Raw genomic sequence first — 20745 nt, forward strand, 5'->3', positions numbered from 1 at the left:
AGTCTGTCAAATGACTTCTGAAGTTAAGCTACTGCAAAAATGCTGTTTTAAGGATAACAAAGAATTCTCGTTATTTCATACCGCTGACTTCCATGTTTCCTCAGATAGCAGATACTGCTATAAGATTCTGAGCCACCGCTGTCAAAAAGCCCTCCAGGCAAGCTTGCGGTCTTATCCATGATGTGGGACTCATCAAGATGACTACGGATGAAGTAACAGGTGCACTGTGTGAAGTGAGAACATTTTTCTTCAAATGTTTGTTTGTATTATCTTATTGACTAGATGGCTACACTCTCATAATGTTCTTATAGCAGTGTTAGCAAAACAAAGAACACATTCTAGTAAAAAAAAAAAAAAAAGGTCACTACACTGTCACCTGAGGAACTCAGGCTGGGTGCTTATGATTATCACTTATTATATAACCTTGAGAGAGATGAAGCCATTATTCTGGACTTCAGTTTTCCTCTCTGTAAAGTTATGCAGTGATCAGTAAGTGATCATTAAAATTCCTGTCTGATCCATTAGCCAGAGCAATACTTTCATTACAAGTAAAAAAAAAAAAACTTAGGCTAAAATGATTATTTGTACCTATCAACACCGATACATGACTGTACATCAGAACAAAGAAGACAAACCCAGTGCAAGGATAAAGCGCACAAGGAAAACCCCCCTGACTGCGCTTATTTTCATGTTGAGCAAGCTGACTTTCGCTCAGTGGTGAGGTGTTTTGTCTGCAATGGTTTTCTCACTGAGCAAGCAGCGCATCTCTCAGCTCAAATATCACATCCACAGGGATGCCTTCCCTGACCTCATAGGAAAGCTCCCTCTGCACCTTTCCACCTTTAGCTTGCACTATCCTTCTCATAGGCTTTGTTGCCTTCTAAAAGTCCTGAGTTTTGTGCAAATGTGTTCATTCTTTGCCTCTCTTGGCTTGATCGTGAGGTCTGATCGGCAAGAGTTTCTTCACCACAGTTCTCTACTTTCTAGAAGAGCCCCCAAGGTCAGAGCAAACACCCAATAAAAAATAAGCTGAGCAAGCAAATGAGCTATGCCAATTCTTTTACAACTACCAATAGAGTCACATATCTCTCTGATGTCTTAGATAATTTAAGACACAGTTCTATGCCTATTCCTAACAGACTCTGGTAAGATAGATACCATGACCCAAAGATAATCACGAACAAGGAAACTCATGATCAGAGGTTAAAGGACTTCCCAATATGATTAGAATATCAAGTTCAGGACTTTTCAGGTTGACCTTGACGTTCAGTGTTGTAGACACCATGGAATCAGCCCTTTGTTATACAGTGTTTGATTGGTTCTGTCGGTGTTTCTAAACCAAATCATAAAGCAGACCAACATGTAGCTTTTGAAATTAGTAATTAATTACTAAGATAACTAATGCCTGTACAAATTCTTCCATGTTGCTGGCTCTTTAGTCAAATCACGTATGTTAGCGACAGCTCAAGGAATATTTTAATGTATGGGGAAATCATTTAACTCAGTGTTCACTCAATATTTCCATAAGCATATTCAGCTGTCTCTGCACATTAATGGCCATGGCTCCAAGATTAACCTCTCCTGTTTGCTTGTTCCTGACCTCAGTGCACCCTAAATTACTCAAAGCCATTCTGATGCCTTTAATTTATGAGAACACCTTCACATATTCATCTTTTATACCTTGAAAATGATTATCCCCGCACAACTGTGACTCTCTCTTTAATCTTTGCTGATAACTCTGATTAAACACATCCACAGGCTGATTACCCCCACTGGGGCTAATGCCAGTGTCGCTGCTAACTACTTATTTCACAGTGGGAATTGCCTTCAAGAGCCCGTTTACATTATCACTTGGAATTGATTTACATTGTTATTTCCTATTGATCATATGGGGGGAAAAAGAAGGCAATAGGCAGTGTCCTCTGAAGGCCAGCTAAGGCGGCACACGATGAAAGCAAAGGGAAGGCTCTATTCTATGCCTATCTGATAACACAGTAATAAAAGTACTGGTGGCTTTCGTAATGGATATGTTTTCAAAAGATACGATAACGAGAATCGATTGGTCACAAAATCACCTGATAATAGAATCTGCATTATTCTAGTGGGTCTACAGAGAGGGACTGCAAGGTGGAAGACACATGTGTGGGAGGGGAATAAGTTAAACTTATGCTTTTGTGCTTTCTTTTGCCGCTAGAACCTTTAATCTGGAGGCATGCTTGAGGCACGCAAAATGCTTTAGCAGGTGAGAGCTCTTGCTGCTCAGCCGGATGCCCTGAGCGCAGTCCGTGGTTACTCCATGGTGGAAGGAGAGGAATGACTGTAAATGACTGTGAAAAAGCTCTTCTTGGACTTCCACATCCACATGCCAGCCATGGCATGTAGCCACATTCATGTTCTCATGCTCTCTCTCTCTCTCTTTCTCTCCCATAATAAGAAAATAAAAATTTGAAAGTTTTGTAACAGGAAGCCTGCTGGGTGATGTGATCTGCTGAGGACAGCCACGGATCCAGCTCTGCAGATGTCTGGAACTGTGGAATTCTATCTTGAGTGTGGTCATGCTCATTTCCTACAGTGAGCCTAGTGACAAGGAGAGGAAGAGCACACGCTATTGCTGATGCTCCCAGAAAAATATGCATGAAGATCTACTCTTTTGCCAGAGGCTATGCATCCCAGGGATGGATGAGACTGATACAACTCGGACATCCTTAAACTGGCACTGTTTTAGAGGGTAAACAATGAATAGTTATGCAAATACAGGCATTGTCACTAACTATGAAAATACTACAAAGAAGAGAGAGAGAGAGAGAATTCTAGAATTCTTTGAAGAAAGCCCTAGTCTAATAACTAAGAGGATGTCTGTGTTAGACAGCCAAGCCGGTTATGGCAAGATTGCTACTTGGTGTTCAACTCCCGGTAGGGTGATAGCTTTTGTACTTGAGTATTCATTAGAGTTACATAGAGAGTTTGCTGAACCAAGGAGCTTCTCACTGAGTTCTTCTAAGTGTGGCCTAACAATTTGCTTTGAAACTGCATTTCAAGACCTTCTAATCTGGGCTTTTTTACTTCTCCATCCATTGTGAGGCTCACTAAGGGGATAAAGTACAGTTGCTTAATAAACAAGGAAAGAACAGTAGATATGGGAAAACATACTCAGAAGGAAGTTGAGCTCCTAAGGAAATCAACCAATAATGGTGGATTTTTATAAAGAACCATCACATCTTCCTCTTCTGGAAAGAAGATGATGATTTCATGTTCTTCAAAAACTATTTTCTTCCCTTTAAGTAACTTGCCATTTAATTATGGAATTGACTTGTGAGAGCCCTCAGGACCCCATCAAAGGCTGCAGAGTCACATTCTTCGCAGCATGCCCACTTCACTGCACACAATCAGACACCTGCTGGGAGAGTCCAGCAAGGCCAAAATTAGGTCGCCTTCCACAGAGGACTAACTCAAAAACACCTTTTGAGTTACTTCCTGCTCATTATGAATTTCCTTGGGTCTAAAGCTCCCCCTTTCAGCACATCAGCTAACCCCAATGGATGAAGCAAGGAATGAAGACCTATGACCCAGTCCTCTGGTGTTTTAAACTAATTCTCACTAAAGACAATTGCCTTACACCCTTCTCAGTCCTGTCTCAATACAGAAATGATTTTCTTCCTCATCAGGAAATTTTTTCCTCATGATGGTCTAGTGAGGTGAAAGAACTGAAGAGGTTCAAATCAGCCTCCTAAGACATATTGCCTTGAAGCACAATAAGCAAGGGCAGTCCCAAGAAAGAGAAGCCAGGCAGATATTCTGCTTTTGTCAACTTTGATCTATTATATACACTTAATAAAATTTAACAAATATTTAACTTTTATGAATTATGCCTTCCTCCTTATAAAACATGAGAACTGATACAGACTAAACCTTAAGAAGCCACAAAGGACCAAATATCACATGGTTCAGACATTCCAATTATACAATCCCTACAGGAATTACTCAACTCACTCATGCCAAAGGAGCTGTAAATAATAGGTGAACAAATGGGCATAGCTGGGTCCTAATAAAACTTTATTTACAAAAGCAGGTAGCAGGACTGGTTAACACTGTCAGTGACATTTCACCTAGTTCATAACTCCAGGCCACAACCAAGTCTCTACTCTATGATTTAATTTGTTCCTGGGAATGGTAGATTTGATTTCACTGTACATGAATTTCTCCTTATGTTGGAAATACATTACCCTTCCTTGACATGTCACTTCCTTAAAGCAATTTCAAAGGACTGATAAGCTCAGATTTCAAAGTACTATGATTTCTTGATGAAGGGCACCAGAGAAACACTAATTACTATCAACAGGACCTTTTAAGCGACTATCCTCTGATTATTTTTGCACCTGGGAATAGAATAAGGAGACTAATTCATACCACTCACTGAAACAAATTATGTTATTGTTTGTTGCCCTGGACATTCACTGAAATCAATAATGCAACACTAGAAGTTGAATGCCAACATTGCCTTTAGATGCCTTTGAAAGATTAAATGGGAGAAACTAAAAATATTATACACATAGATTTAATATTTTTATATTTATCTTTGATGCTTATTCAACACTGAAGTAAAGAAACTGGGGGTAATCTAAGAAAATATAGTATATCTATGAGCTATGTTGAAAATTAAATGAAGGTCCTTACTTTATTTTCACCTCTTTAAGAAAAACTATGAGAAGTAAATTTCTTTTAAGACCTTAGAACTGCATGTATTGAACAATTTTTAAGCTACAATGGATAGCTGACATTAATTCCATTACTTTCAGGAATATTAGCATAATTTTTCTTTTATGTCTAGCTTTTCACCAATTGGATGTCAGTTTCCAGTTTTGCCAGTTAATTCACTTGACAGAGATGACTCTAATACCCAAAATATTTTAGAAAGATTCAGCATGGGCTGGGAGACAGCACAGAGAGTAATGCTTTACACATAGCCATCAGGACCTCAGTTTGCTACCAAGAATCCATATAAAAGATATGATGATGTGCAACTGTGAAACACTGGGGCAGTGGAGAGAGGAGGAACCTAGGACTTGCTGGTCATCCAGCCTAGCCTTCTCAGTGAGCTCTCAATCAATGAGAGATCCTGTCTTAAAAACAATATCAAGGTAGATGACTCCTATGGAACAACAAAGAAGGCTCTCCTCTAGCTCTCTCTATATGCAGCATACACACAACAATGAGACATTTATGACAAGGAAAAGGAGCATCATGCAAAGTGTTAACATGCAATATACTGAAGAAAGAACTTGTAGTTGAGGTGGTGTGACTTCATATCTAACAGAGGTAATAGCTGAGTTGAGTCTAAATGACAAGTAGAAAGGATGGAAGAGCAGGCTTTCTAGACAACCATAAGCCCACCAAGATATGAGGAAACATGCTGCAAGTTATACCGTTCAAGACATTTTATGTGGTTCAGGATACGGTGGCCTGTTATAGAAAGCTGAAGAAAATTAGGGTAACAAAAGTTTAACTAAAAAAAATATGTCAGAATATTGGCACTTACTTTCATTCACCCTTTCAAGAAATACCTTTCAAGCCAAATGTTCTGGGCATTTTAAGAACTTCTATGGATAGTGCAAAATAAAGGAAATAATCCTCACTCCAAAGTCTACACCCTTATTCTGGTAAAGGGAGGCATTACAAACAAAAAGAAGTAATAGGAGCGTATTTGAAGTTAGCGTGATACAGTACAACAACTACAGATGAAGCAGAAGAGCCAGGATAACTACGTCAGCTAAGGTGACACCTGAGGTTACAGTTAACAAGAGAGTGAAGAACATAAAGGAAGAGGTAATGAAGAAGTCTAGAATAGAACTCCAGACAAGGAGACAATAATACCTAGGACTGAGGATCAGCAAGGGAGCCTATGAGAGAATACAGAAGGAGGCCACAGTGGGCAAGGAAAGTCTCCACCATGCATACCCTTGTTGACAACTGAGGACAACCCCCGCCCCCTCCACGAGCACGGTGCAAAGTGGATTGCAAAATGGAAGGCTTGAGAAGTAGGAGTCAGTTAACAAACTATTTTTCAAATGAAAGGGTCCTGATCAAAATCATCCATTTGGTATCTCATTCTTTCACAATAATTAATCACAAAATTAGAACACTATAATGACGGCAGTGTTGTATGGGCTTTCTTGGGCAGACCTGAACAAACCTCTACTCATGGCAGATGGGGCACCAAAACAGACAAAGATGTTGTTTCCGGACTGGTAACTGAAAAATAGAGAAATCACCAGAAAGTCTCATCTTAGCATGGTTAATGATTTTCCCACGACGCACAAATGGAGTCCACATGCCAGTTAACCATTCTACCCTCTACACATCCTCATGCATACCAAGATGCAGACTTGGGATGTGTAACTGGGGCACAACTACATACAGTTTGGGAGAAGATGTAGGAGGGAGTGGCTGGATCTCAGGTGAGCATCTAATGACTCTCCCTATCCCTCCTACTACTAAGTACAGTCAACGGGAACAATCTTGAGAGCCTATTGTGGGTTTCTCATGAGTTTTCTAAGCTGGCAATGGCTACTGAGCCTGGAGAACAGAGTTCTACAACAGATAGGGAAATTTAAATATCTCTCATGTGCAAAGCTTCTGTAGAGGTATACACATTTTATCACAAATTCAAAAAAAAATCTAATCTCACAGAAGGGACTATCTGTTCAAGATTGAAATTATATAAATAGCCCTTTGAATTCTTCCTAAGCAATAGTTTTCAATGAAATTCTAGTCAATACTCTTGCTACCATGATTTCTTTTGAGAGAAGTGATTGGTTAGTTTTGTGTCAAAAGAAACCATTCAGACATGCAGACAGTGAAAGAAAGAAAGAACATCCGGGGACTTTTCATTCTACCCATCATGATAAGTCACAGAACACAGCCTACAAGTATAATTAATTCAAAGACAACCATTCATGAATAAATTAATTTAGCAAGCATAGAAAAGCAGAGAGCTGTCCAAAATGACCAACACTGTATGTAACCGAGACAAAAGCATCCTCAAAACAAATTGCTGGTGCATGAAGATATCATCACTTGAGGCTGGTTGACTGGCTTTAGTGCCCCTATAATGATGAACCCACTGTCTCAGAGGACAGATAGGAGCTAGTCTCTGCTGTCAAACTGTCACAGAATTATTAAATATGGAGGGGAAAATGACCCAAACAGTATGTAATGAGCTCCCTTTTCATTCTCTCACTACAAAAGCACATCTGTGGATTGTTAATGACTCTGAAATGGAGGATCCAAATTGATGAGAAAGAAAACTATCTCTCAGGAATAGGAAAAAGGAAATGAACACACACAATGTTTATAAAGCATAATTTAAAATATAACGGCTTGTAAAAAAAAATCTATGAAACACTACAAAGTAGAATACAAGTATGAGCTATTATTATTCAGTTTCACATCCCTTTTCTTTATGATTTTAATATAATCATTAACCTTTTAAAATGCAGAAAATCCTGAAATGTATGAAATATGTTTACTGACAGTGCACGTCTTTGATTTTTTTTAATGAGGTGGCTGCCATGCTGCAGTGCTATTTTCTATCCCATTGAATGATTCTTTATTGCACAGACATGCTGTCTTCATTAATGAAATAACATGACCGAAAGTGACTTGGGAAGGAAAAGGTTTATTTTGTGTACAGTTGCATATCACAGGTCATAATCAAAGACAGTCAGGGCAGGAACCTGGAAGCAGGAGATGATACAGAGACCTGGAGGAGTGCAGCTTACTTACTTGCTCCCTGTAGTTTGCTCAGCCTGCTTTATTATTATTATTATTATTATTATTATTATTATTATTATTACATTCAGGATTACCAGGCCCCAAGTACAATGGCCTGAGATCAAGCATTAATTAAGAAAATGCATTACAGGCTTGACCATAGCCAGATATATGGATACAGTTTCTCTCTTGAGGGTCCCTCCTCTCAGATGATTCTAGCCTGTGTTAAACTGACACAAAAACTAGCCAGCACTCATGCTATTGAGCGACATATCATGACTGGAGTAGGGTTTCCATGCTGAGTCCTGGAGGCAAATTGGCTATGTCTAGAGTCTTGGGCGCCACGTGGCCCACTTGCTTTAAAAAGCTTCTGAAAGTCACACACCACACAAATGCTCAAACACAGGTTTCAAGCATGACAACTTCTAAACCATCCAGTCGTGCAAATCCCCGTGCCTTGGTGGCTAACATCAGGTAAATTCTCAGTGACTGAAATCAAAAGAACACCATGCAAAGGAAATGGGATATTGAGTACACAGGCATGCCAAATAGTAGCAAGTCAATTTTTAAAAGCTTCCCACAGTCTCAGATAATACACATAAACAATCATTTTACTTGATTGTGTGTAGTAATTCCAACTTTATCACTCTTCGGAAAGCTCAGAGTTGAAGAATTTTCCTGTCTGTTTTCTTACAGAGAAAGTAGTGAATTCAATGGAAGACCTAGTTTATTACTTGGTTTAAGGACAAACACGAGCCTGAAAGTAATTGATCTGCTCCAGGTGGTGCAGGTCAGCTGCATCTCACAGGTAGCATCATGTTAGATTCAAGAGCTGTGTTCGTCAACATGAGCTATAGAATCCCCGAAGGAAAATCACCTTTAATCCTCAGGTCATGAGTTCTATGAGCCAAAGTGCAAACTCTCAATGCCATTGTGCACATGGGGGTTACACAAACAGACAGACAGACAGACACACACACACACACACAATATTTAAAGTTACCTTTAAAAGAAAACACTATGTCACCATTCACAGATAGTCTTGGGTAACGTATTTTTACATACCCTGTCCATACAGTTCAACAATAATATCACACAAATTATGCTGTAACTTTCTAGCCTGTTTTCTTCAGTACTAAAAGACAAACAAACAAAAGTAGCTTTGCCTTCGCACAAAATGTGTTCATAGATCAGGGCCATCTCTTAAGAAGCAAGTACACAGATTAAATTGGCGTCTCAGTTTCCAGGTCAGTGCACACCTTAATGGTGTAGCACAAACTCTCCCTCATCCCCAGGCCCTGAAAATTACATAATTCTGAAAGGTGCACTTTTAATCACTTCTCTCTTTTTTTATTCTCTACCACCCCACTGTAGTCAGCTAAACACTGAAGCAACAAGGTCAGTCAATTGCAATGCATTTATTCTATTCAAATATAATAGGAAATTTGACCATCCCACATTCAAAGAGCAAATATATTCTCGGACTGACAAGCACATTCCATTGGCTTCTCCTGAGAACCGAGTGTGACAGATGCCTGGGCTGTAATTGCCAATCAGCCTTTACGTGGCAGCTGAAAACACAATACATCACTTTGATCTCCTTTGCTCTAAACACAGCCACAATCAAGAAAGCCGAACGAGGAGTGAGAGATTGGCATCATTTCCAGAAACTGTCACCGGTGGTGCTTAAATACTGGAACGTATATTCTGCTCCTGCTTGTATTTCCCAGTTTCAGAGAACTGAACAACTGGGAACTTCTCTAGTTACTCGTAGAAATAAACATGCACCTACACACTAAATCGGAATACAAGCATATTTAATTAAGTCCCACCTCAGCTGTCTCCTTCTCTAGACATTCTTTCGAAGGAAAAGGCAAGACTGGCAGTCTCAGCTGATTCTGAACGGAAGTCAAGCATGCCATACTCACACTTTGCAGGGAGGTCATAGCCGCATGTGATTTTTGCGTGTCCAGTCTCACAGCCATTCAGGGTCCGACACTCAGCTAACAAACAGGGACCAGCCGCTCTATGGATGCAGCCATCCACTAGGGGAGAGAGAGAACAAAGTTAGCCTATGTTTGACCTTTTGGAAACAAAAGTTTCAATGGACAGAAGAAAAGGAACTCAGTTTCTTCCTACCCAAACCATAGCTCTGTGAAGGGAAAACTAGTGATGGATATAAGGATATAATTCTCTCTCTTCTCTCTCTCTTTCTTTCTCTCTCTCTCTCTCTCCCTCCCTCCCTCCCTCCCTCCCTCCCTCCCTCTCTCTCTCTGTCTCTCTCTCTCTCCACCCCATGGCAAAAGATATAGAAGAGCAATGCAGGTGGTTTGTGGCTGCTTAAGGTTCTTTTGGGATGGAGGAGTCCCTGACAGAATAATTTCACTGGGTTAGGCACTTCCTGCCCACATCTGATTTCATGAAAACCGTGTTAGGAAGTAGCTGTCTCTTGGAAGTTGTTAAGTACGACTTTCAGCACACCACCAGTATTAAATGAGGTTACTGGGGGAAAAGGCCCACGTGCCTTCATCAAAAGTGAGATGGTAAAAGCAAGGCTACCAAAATAAGAACCAAACCTCTAGACAACTCTGTTTCTCAGAGGCACAATGCGTGCGTGATCAATTCCAGCCAGGTAGGAGTTAGACAACGCAAGGGTAGATGGGACTTTATAAGCACCTGGAAGACCTTGAACCTGACTTGCTGGTCACAAAGGAAAGCCAGGCAGCGCAGCTGTTCTTACTCTGCTAAAGAGCCAGCTTTCTGCCCTCAGGCAGCTTCAACTGTAGCTCCTCTGGGCCCTTTGTTTACAGCTACCCTAGCAAGAAGCACCCGCTGATTTGATTAAAAATCAACACCTTTGGTGCCAGGATCCGAAGCTGGTGCTGAGGTAGAGGACTAAAGGCTCGTGGATACATAAATTAGGAACTTAAACATGTAGCTGTTTAGTCATATTTGAACATATACTGCTCTGTGGGCAGAAAGAAAAACCAAGTTTGCAAACCAAGACAAGGTAAAAGTCAGGGTGATCTAGAACGGGAAAGAAAACACAGTATCTTTGAGAGCTTTGAACACCCTCCCCCTCCCCCACAGTCAGTGCAATCATGCAATTGATGAGGACTCTTATTTTTGTTTTATTTCAAGACAAAGCTAGATACTGGACAGACTTTAGTCCTGAGGGGACAGGCTGTCTAATAGCCAAGGTGACTTCTGTTGCCACTGTTATTAAGACAGCAGCAGCAGCTGATCAAGTGTCCAAAGGAATAAGCTTATTCGAGCTTACCTGCCTTGTCACTTACATATCTATGGCGTTTGGTAACGAGCCTAGCCCTCAAAGACCCTCATATCAAAATGAGTGTATTCCAGACTACTCTCAATTATCACCCTTCACAGACCCGGGGTGAAATCCCCACTGTGCACTTCACGAGTCGCATACTGTACGAAGTTTTACTTTATAATGAATTGGTGTTAGAGGTACAACCTCACATACCTGTGCAAAGATTTAAGGACTTGGATGCAAAGGAGGCATCCAGCAGGTTGCTTAATACAATGGCATGTGCTACACTGATGGTGTTTAGCTTTAATAGCTTAACATGGAGTGGGGTAAATTTAAAAGCAGCTCTTTACCAGCAAAGGAGAAACAAAGAAGATTATGAAAACCACCAATCACTCCACTCCAGACAAAATACCAATGCCCTGCCCACTGTTCGTGCACACACAAATTCTGTCACTCATAAGGAAAGATTGGAAATATTTGCTCAAAGATCTTCAAATATCAATTCCGCTATGTAAAATCTATCACATAAAGTTATCAGCTCCAGTGAAGATGATGTTTGCATTAATTCCAAGCTTTCTGCAAGAATAATAGCCTGAAATTATGCTGTGTTCATAAGCAGACAACTTGTTGGGTATATGAACTTCCATCCTGCCATAGTCCATTCTCCAGCTATTAAAAAGAGTAGATGGAGTGTTAGGTTAACAGTCTTTATCATGACAGGATTGTTTCACGTCAAAATGCCTGGTTTAGGAAACACTTGTAGACACAAACTGTCTTAGTCTGGTTTCTAATTCTGTAATAAATATTACGACTAAAAGCAACTTGTGGAGGAAAGGATTGAGTTCATCTTACACTTCCAGGTAACTGTCCAACACTGAGGAGAAGCAGAAGCCAGTGCTTTCTGGCTTGCTCAATTTGATTTCTTATGCAGACCAGGATTATCTGCCTGGGGATGGTTCCACGCACAGTGGACTGGGTGCTCCAATACTCATCAAGAAGACGCCCAACAGGCTTCCCTACAAGCCAGTCTTCTGGAAACATTTTCTCAATTGACTCTAGCTTGTGTCATGTTGTCCAAAACTAGCCATAGACAGTGTAGTCACAATTATACATATAGTTAATCTACACTCTTATACATGTGTATATATACATGTATATGCACTGGAAAGATGTACACCTCTAACGACAAGACTAAGGGACAAAGACAAGAGAAAGAAGACTATTAAGAAAAAACTGTGTCCTAAATATTTGTGCTTGATTTTTTTTATAAGCTCTTCAGAGAATAGCTTTGGATTCTTTTTTCTTGACGAAGGGACAGTTGCTTGGTTTGAGATGGATCACTATAATAGGATTTGTGAGTATACTTAATCATACGTTGTCAAATGTCTGCATTATTTAGATTGCAGCCTAATGTAGTTTGCTGACATCTAATTCTTAAAATCCTCATGGTTATACACGCATTCCTGATTGAGTTAGGGTAATGCCAGTGCAGTCAAAGAGCCATTTAATAATAATAACTACGGTTTAAATGCACTGTCTGCATCTGCGTCCCAGACATTATACCAAGGACAACCTTCTAAGGCAGATACTAATTGGATCATCTCCATTTCATGAGTGCCTAGCCTAGGTTAGCGTCTTTCTTACATCCACAAAGAACTTGCAACAAATCTCAGAGCCCCAGATTTTTCTGATGTGGTGATTATACTCCGAACTATCTATAATCTGGATTATAGATATGGAAATAACTCTGAATTATAGGTAGTTCAGAGTATATCAAAACCTGGCAACCTAACTTGCATGTGAATATAATACTATATTATTACATTATTACATTTTTAGTTCCATGAATTCTATTTATGATTTCTTATGTACATACAATCAAATATGCCAATATAAGTATGCCACTTTGATGTAGTTTAACAAATGTTTATGGACATTACTGTGACACCAATAAAGATAAAATATTTCCATCACTCCAATGTCTTCTTGTGTCCTTTCTATCTGAATTCTTCTCTTATCACCATTAGGAGGGGGAGCATTTGTTAGTACTTCAGTGATTATGACTAAGTTTTAGCTGCTATATATTTCAAACTTCAGGTAGAGGATCTTGCATCAGCAGAATTTTTAAATCACATGTATTATAATTTTATTCCATCTTATTCTTTATAAATCGTCTGCTTTTAAAGAGCCCATAATTTCTTTATTTATATCTGAGTGGACTGGAATTATTCAGAGCTTTCTTGTGATTGTAGATAAATATACATTGTATACAATTTTTTGGCTGCTGTTATATTTTCATTTCCTTGGAAAAAATGCTATGAATAAAGTTTCTGGGTCGGTTCTGCATACTTTATAAAGAACACATGCCTTCCCCAGTCGATGACATCATTTTCTGCCCATAGCAGTGTATGAGAACTGCAGTAAGGCATACTTTTGCCTATCTTTTTTTTTCTCCCCATCTTCCTGATTTTAATATTCAAATAGCTACAAAGGATACTAAATTTATACCTTACTGGTGGCTAGTAAGGTTAAGTATCTTGCCAAGTGCTAAGAGATGGAGTGCCTACTCATTCCTTTATTGGTTTTAACTGTCTTTTTTATTATTGAGATGTGTTGAATCTGTCAAATTCTGCTAGACCACTTTCTTCACTCTAGTAAAGTCTGTGAGATTTTATTGTCCCTTTTTTACTATTTTTACATCACTTTTGAAAATTTAAAACCTATTACTCCTTATATCTAAATATCTTATGTGTTTAATATCTTATGTCTAAATTTCTTAACAGGTTTTACACAGAGATTTTGTAGTACATTTCTGTCAATTCCAATATCAATCAGTTGACCAATGGGTCTGCTGCTATTGACTGAGTTTTCAATTGATGCTGGGCCACATTTTTTACATATTTATGAATTGCTGATAGCATATTGAAAATGAAATGATATATGGAAGAAACTTTAGATTATTGTCGTAATGGTTAAGTGAAATTGACAACTTGGTGAGACTGAAACAGTCCTCTAGACATGAATATAACTGGTTATCTTTATTAGGTTACAGGTGGAAAGAGAAGCCCAGTATGGGTAGGACTATGCCATGGGATAATAACCTTGAACTAAATAAAAAAAAATAGAAAGTGAAGTGACTATGCGACGTAGGATTCCCCTCTTTTACGCTGTGAATATGTTGTATTACCAATGGGTAATAAAGAAGTTTGCTATGGCAGGGCAGAACAGAGTTAGGCAGGAAAATTAAACTGAATGCAGGGAGAAAGAAGGTGGAGGCAGGCAGATTCCATGTAGCTGCTGAAGGAGAAAACTGCCCAGAACCTTTTTGGAAAGCCACAGACTCGTGGTGATACACAGATTAATAGAAATGGGTTAATTTAAGATATAAGAGCTATCTAGGAATATGTACAGTGTTGTAATTAATATAGTTTGTTGTATTTAATATAGTTTCTGTGTGATTGTTCGGGTCTGGGTGGCTGGGAATTGAGTGAGCAGTCTCCATTTACAATCATGTGCCCTGCTTGTTGGATGTCATGTAATCAGCTGCTTCAAGCTCCTATTGTCTTGTCTCCCTATAATTAAGGACTGTACCTTGAACTATTACCCAAAATAAGCCTTTTTCTCTTAAATTTCTTTTGTTGTAGTAATTTTACCTTAGCAACAAGGAAATAAACTAAGTATACAGTTCTAATGGTTGTTCTAGCAAGCAGGTAAATGATAACCAGGGTGTAGGTGGCTTTATTAAGGTAGAATCTAGCTCCATTTTTCTATTTCTGAAGGCAGTCCATTAGTGCTGGGGTGTATTCTGCATACTTCTAGCATGGGTGTTCTGGAGTTTCAGTGCTTACAGTGTGAAAGATGCTCCCCTAACTTGAGGCAGGTGGGGGTTGGCATTAAATGCCAAACTCTATATACCTGCTGAAGCTGCTCAATTCCCTGCTCAGTTCTTTCTAGTTTATAGCTTTTTATTTTTATCCAGGGCTTATTGAAAACTCTCCCCATACATGCATAATTCAATACTCAGCTAAGGATTTAAAAGGTACTTACTTTTATTTTGGAAGGGGAATTCCCCTCTCTGTTATTCTGTTCTTCCTGGGGACCCCTCTTCAAAACCTAGTCAGTTTGAACTCAGCTCTTTTATTTCTCATGTCAACAAAACTAATATATTTAGCCTTTCCAAATAGAATAGGGAGGGGCCTCAACATCTAAGCTATGTGGTCTCTTAGAGGTGCATCTAACCCAGTGGAGTTTCCTTTATATGATTGAACCCACTTCGGTTTCATTCTGCTTTTAGCTGAATGAATTCTTATAAATGTTTCTGCTATTTTTGTATCTCTTCGGGCATTTATTATTGCTACTGGAACAAAATTAATTCTCATACTCTGTCATTGACAGAAGCTGAAACTATGTGCCCACTCTTTTACAGGTTAAAGTATGATTTCACATTGTTTTAGTTACATTTGTCTTCTTGGGACAAGTTAGTGTAGGGTATAAAGTCAATGGCAGCATCAACTGCCTCAATACTTCTTCTTAAAACTGATAATTTCAAAAAACAAAAGGAGAATAGACCAAAATGTAAACACTCACCATAAGATTTTAAAATTCATGAATATTGTCAGTTCTGATCCTAGACTTATTTTCCTAAAATGTATATAAAATCACATTACTATCTTATTAAAATGGCATTTGCTTTTACCATTACCTTAAATTACAGAAGTCCCAGTTCTAAAATATGCTGTTTCTAAACTCTTCACCAGTGTGGTTGACCTTATATCCCCAACTAGACATCGTCACACATTTCTTCCTTCTCCTGAGGCCTCACCGTTCCCTTCCACACCAGCGTGCTTACAGCTAAGCCCTCCTCCTCCCAGGATACCTAGCATGAGCTCCTTTCTTCTTTTCTCTTTCGGGAAGCCTTTTTCCATTTCCAAGGTCTAGTGCAACTGTGTTCTCCTTTACAAAAGTATTGACAACCTCAAGCATTTGTTTGGAGGTTCTAGGAGGGTACTGCAGCTACCTGTATAACCTAGATGGAAGACCAGTCTTCTTTTATGGACTTTGCCTCTCACCAACTGAACCTGCAGCTCTAGAGGCTCTAATAATGCTTACAAGACCTACCGTGATTTAAAGAAGACAAAACTCCAAGCACAGAGAAGGGAGGATTGAAATACAGTCCCACCATAACTAAGAAGCTGTTGGTAATTGATACCAGCTGGAGAGTGGGAAAACCAGCTTTCTCCAGTGAAGTGTCACTGACTATATCAATCACAGTCCAGGGTAGGCTCCATGTCCCGGAGACCAATACAAAATGGACCTCAAATTTTTTTGTGAATGTTTTGTTATTGTTGTTTAGTATTATTTGTCTTCTTCTTGTTGTTGTTTTTAGGTTAGTTATTATTTTCATTGTTTGTTTTTTGGTTCTTTTTTAAGAAAAAAAATAAAAGGAAGGAGAAAACATGAAGCTGGGTGGGTAACAATGTGAGAAGGATCTGAAAGTTTTGGGGGAGGGGAAAACATAATCCAAATATACAATATGAAAAATGCTTAAGTAAAATACATTTATTTTAAAAATATTTACAACAGTTACAAGACAAATGATGTGAGATTCTTCTCTGTAAGCTGTGGATATGTTTTATTACCATTGATTAATAAAGAAGCTGCTTTGGCATATGGCATGGCAGAATAGAGCTAAGCAGGAAAACTAAACTCAATACTGGGAGAGAAGGTGGAGACAGGGATACACCATGTAGCTGTCAAAGGAGAAAGATGCCAAAACCTACTGGTAAGCCACAGCCTTGTGGTGATACACAGATTGATAGATGGATTAATTTAAGACAAAAGAACTAGCTAGGAATATGCCTAATCTATTGGACAAATAGTACTATAATTAATACAGTTTTTATGTGATTATGCAGGTCTGGACAGCTGGGAACAAAAGAGAAGTCCCTGTTTACAGACAAATTTATATTCTCATAAAAAATATAGTCTCATATTCTTATAAGATTCAGGTTAGCAAACTATAATCACCTTTCTAAGAGGCTCTGTTTCTCATTGCATAAACACTGTAGAACAAAGAACCAAGTCTCTTTCCTTAGTCTTTCAATCCACTGGGAGAGTAAGAGACTTTTTATTTTCTTGTATGTCACTGACTATATTCATCACCAACTCTTTGTAGGTACCTATATGGTGGGATTGAATTAAATTCAAAATTAAGGACAAGTATTATGACTTTTCAATATTATCATTATTTTCATAATTCTGAGGAAATAGTCCTGCCACTCAAATGCAATCAGAAACTAAGAAGCAACATGTGCTATGCAGCCATAACCATGTGGTTCCCACCTAACGCGTGCAGAACATGAAGCTACTTTTCTCTGGTTTGATGAAACCCGGCACAGAACCTTTGGTTCAGGTTTCTCTAAACATACAGCAGGCTTTTTCTACCTGTCCTTGGGAAAGCATGAGTGAGCAGAATTGACGCTGACAGTGTATCAAAGCCCAATTACAGCTAAAAAAGAAAGAAAAGGAAAAAAAAAAAAAGAATGGCTCACCAACACGGCTGCCTAAATATAAGATGAAGAAGGACAATAATAAACATCCTCAGGTGGAAGGGAAAAGCCTAGGAGGCCCTAACCCCACACAAAGAACTACAGGCAGCAAAGGAATTCTGAAAGTAGGAGAAATACTGGTTAACTAATACAGAGTGTGTGTGTGGGGGGGGGGAGTTATATGGGAGAATTTGGGAGGGATAAAAGAGGAGAAGGAAATGATGTAATTATATTATAATCTTAAAAAGAAAATAAATAACGTTTTTAAAGAATAAAAGAACAAAAAGAAAAAAAAAACTAAAAGCTATCGGAAAATAAAACAAGATTTCCAGACAGCAACAGGACGGTCACTATATAAGAGGAATAGGGGAAAAGGCAGTTAAGTTCTAGATGTAAATACAGTAACCATGGACTGAATGTCTCAGGACTGCTATTGGTAGACTGTGTCCCCAGCAGAAAGCACTTAGATTTCCTCTGAGACGCTCAGCTGGACAACACTCCACAGGCACCTGCTAGTTTTGGAGGCTCATGAGATCAGATCCTATTTAAAGGGTAAAAATGAAGTAAATACTTCAATGACAAGGCCCTAATGTCTGCGCACACAATTCTATACAGACCTGCAGCTCCTGCAGAAGGGCCCCAAGGCTGCAGGAAAAGCCTGCAGTGCTATAGGTCAGTGCTGGGCCTGCAGGGAAAGTACCCATGTCCCTAAGTGACTGTGTGAAGCCAAACTGCACTCCCCCTGAGCACCCCAAATGGACTGCGAAACAAATGGTCAACAAATCCTTAGTATGTAAAGCAGCTAGGGCAATGGGATGTTTCCAGAGGCAGTGTGTCTAACATTTTCACTTCCGGTGGCAAAATGTAACTTTTATTCAATTTAATGATTTGTAGTTTATAAGCTTTCATAAAACAAATTCAGATTGTTTCTACTGAATAAATATATCGTCTTCATTAATTAGTCAGTTTAGAATCTGAAACTCGGCGACCACCCAAAACCTGCCTCTTTAAACCATTTAAATGAATGGTTTAAAGCTACAATGAAGCTTGTTTACTGTCTAGAAACTGCCTGTGCTTAGTCAGGATGATCTGAAGACAGTACTGAGGCCTTGCCCAGGACTGCTCTTCATCAGGGACATGGCAGGCCCACACATTCCTAAAGCCCAGGCTTGCTGCTAAACTGGTGTACCTGTCATTCACCCCCTTGATGATGCTGCCTAAATTCTTGAAGGTCTTGACAGACATCTTTCTCCCCATTATCTGACAAGGCTAAGTTCAGGTGACATCATGTTATTAAGCATGATATTTTAGTTTTTTTCAGACTGTAGTCTAAAGAATAACACTGTCTAAGGGTCGGGAAGAGAGGTGGATTTCAACTGTGCTTAAGGAAACAGTTTTTCATTTCTTTCACTGTTACGTAGGGTTTCCGGGATCTGATAAACAAATGGCTAAGTCAATTTTAAATGAAGGCAGAAAGGCAATAATATAATAATAATAATACATTAAATAATAATGTAAAAAAGAAAGCAGTAAGCAAAACTGTGTGAGACACTATGGATACTATGGACTGTGGTCTAGTAAGTGTAGGAGCCAGCCCCCTTCTCCCCCACCTTCAAGAAAAAACAAACAAAAAATAAACAACAACAACCAAAAAACAGAAACAAGTGTTCTAAATTTTTTTTCCTTAAACATTAAAAGTGCTATTTAATAAAAATCTAGTTATCCATGGGTCCTGTGAGGTCTCTACCTTAGCCTACAAACACAATTTTCTAAATGGTTCTGGGGGAGGCGACTGCTGAAGTTCTTTGATTTGCATATACTCATGTAATCTTCTTTGGTAAAGAAAAGACAGTAACTTAATCTAAAAACAATCACACAAATCAGATTATCCTGGAAACATGAGACTCCTTTCACAGAATATACTTCTTAGAAACCCAATAGGATGCAACAGGGTTCTTCTGAAATCAAATCAATATGAATCTATTAAAACCTACCATGCACAAAGCATTCTATAAGAAACTATGAGCAAATAACATTCTGTAACATAGTAAACACATCTATTGTAGATTTACTGTGTTTTTAATGGCGTGCTAGAAGACTTGCATGTGACATTTACTTGTTAAACCCTGGCCTTTGGTCTGTAAAGGAGGGGTACTCACTTCTTTCTGTGATTAAACTGACAACTTTGAATAGTGCTTAGCGTGTAGCAACTATGTACTAAGAGTTGTCTATACCTACTTATCATGTATGCATCTATTCACCACAAAATGTTTCTAAAGTAGGGTCCTGCGCAGTAGGTTTGCTATTAGGAACTTGTGATCTCAATGAGATTTGAAGAGCTAACATTTGTACAGTATTTATCTTATGTGATAGTCTTGTAAACATCCAACAAAACTTAAACTGATTTTGTTCTGGAAAATGACTAACTGTAGCAACAATCCCTTTCTTTATATTCATGTCACTTTCATTGTAAATTTCCCTTCAATTCTGTAGCTTAATTAATAAAAAATGGAAATTATGGAGTTAATGTCAGGTTCTGTAGGAGTTGGAATCAGTGTGTTTTCTTGATAAATTTCCAGAGAGTGGTAAGATAATGGGCTGGTGGTCAATGTTGTGAGCAATCATTGGTCACTAAAACTATGAGCTCTGATACCAAAAACCAGAATGTTCTCTTCCAATTTAAGGAGTCATCCTATCATATTCTTCCATGAGTCCTAATCAAGCATCTAGAGCCTTTGTCCTTAATATCAGACATTGTGAACTGGGACTAGAGATACATTCAGCATCAAGTAGAATTCAAGATTCACTTCATTCAAGATTATTGAAGAATTATGAAGTGCCTGGAGCACTAAAAGGCGTTTGATCTTTGGTCTTTGAAGTCAAGATAAAGACATCCATATATAGAAAGGAATAGTCAAGCATTTATCAATGTTTATCATTTCTATAGAACATATTTACCATATTGATTATAGTGATATTTTCACATGGTCATGAGCATGTATGGACACTGAAAAAATCATAATGAAATGTACAGTCAAGAAAGCTGGAGTTATCCCAGCACTCGAGAGGCAGAGGCAGGCGGATCTCTGTGAGTTCGAGACCAGCCTGGTCTACAGAGCTAGTTCCAGGACAGGCTCCAAAGCCACAGAGAAA

General features: G+C 38.8%; 1 protein-coding gene across 1 annotated transcript in view; it reads right to left on the reverse strand.

Annotated features, from left to right (window-relative positions):
• Nucleotides 1-20745, reverse strand: part of Macrod2 (MACRO domain containing 2) — a 1889857-nt gene that overhangs the window by 1253262 nt on the left and 615850 nt on the right. Inside the window, exon 5 of the mRNA XM_026788524.1 lies at nt 9699-9815. Within this exon, the coding sequence (XP_026644325.1) occupies nt 9699-9815 (117 nt within the window). The remainder of the gene's footprint in view (nt 1-9698; nt 9816-20745) is intronic.

Source organism: Microtus ochrogaster, unplaced genomic scaffold (assembly GCF_000317375.1).
Source record: "Microtus ochrogaster isolate Prairie Vole_2 unplaced genomic scaffold, MicOch1.0 UNK3, whole genome shotgun sequence".
Taxonomy (NCBI): Eukaryota; Metazoa; Chordata; class Mammalia; order Rodentia; family Cricetidae; genus Microtus; species Microtus ochrogaster.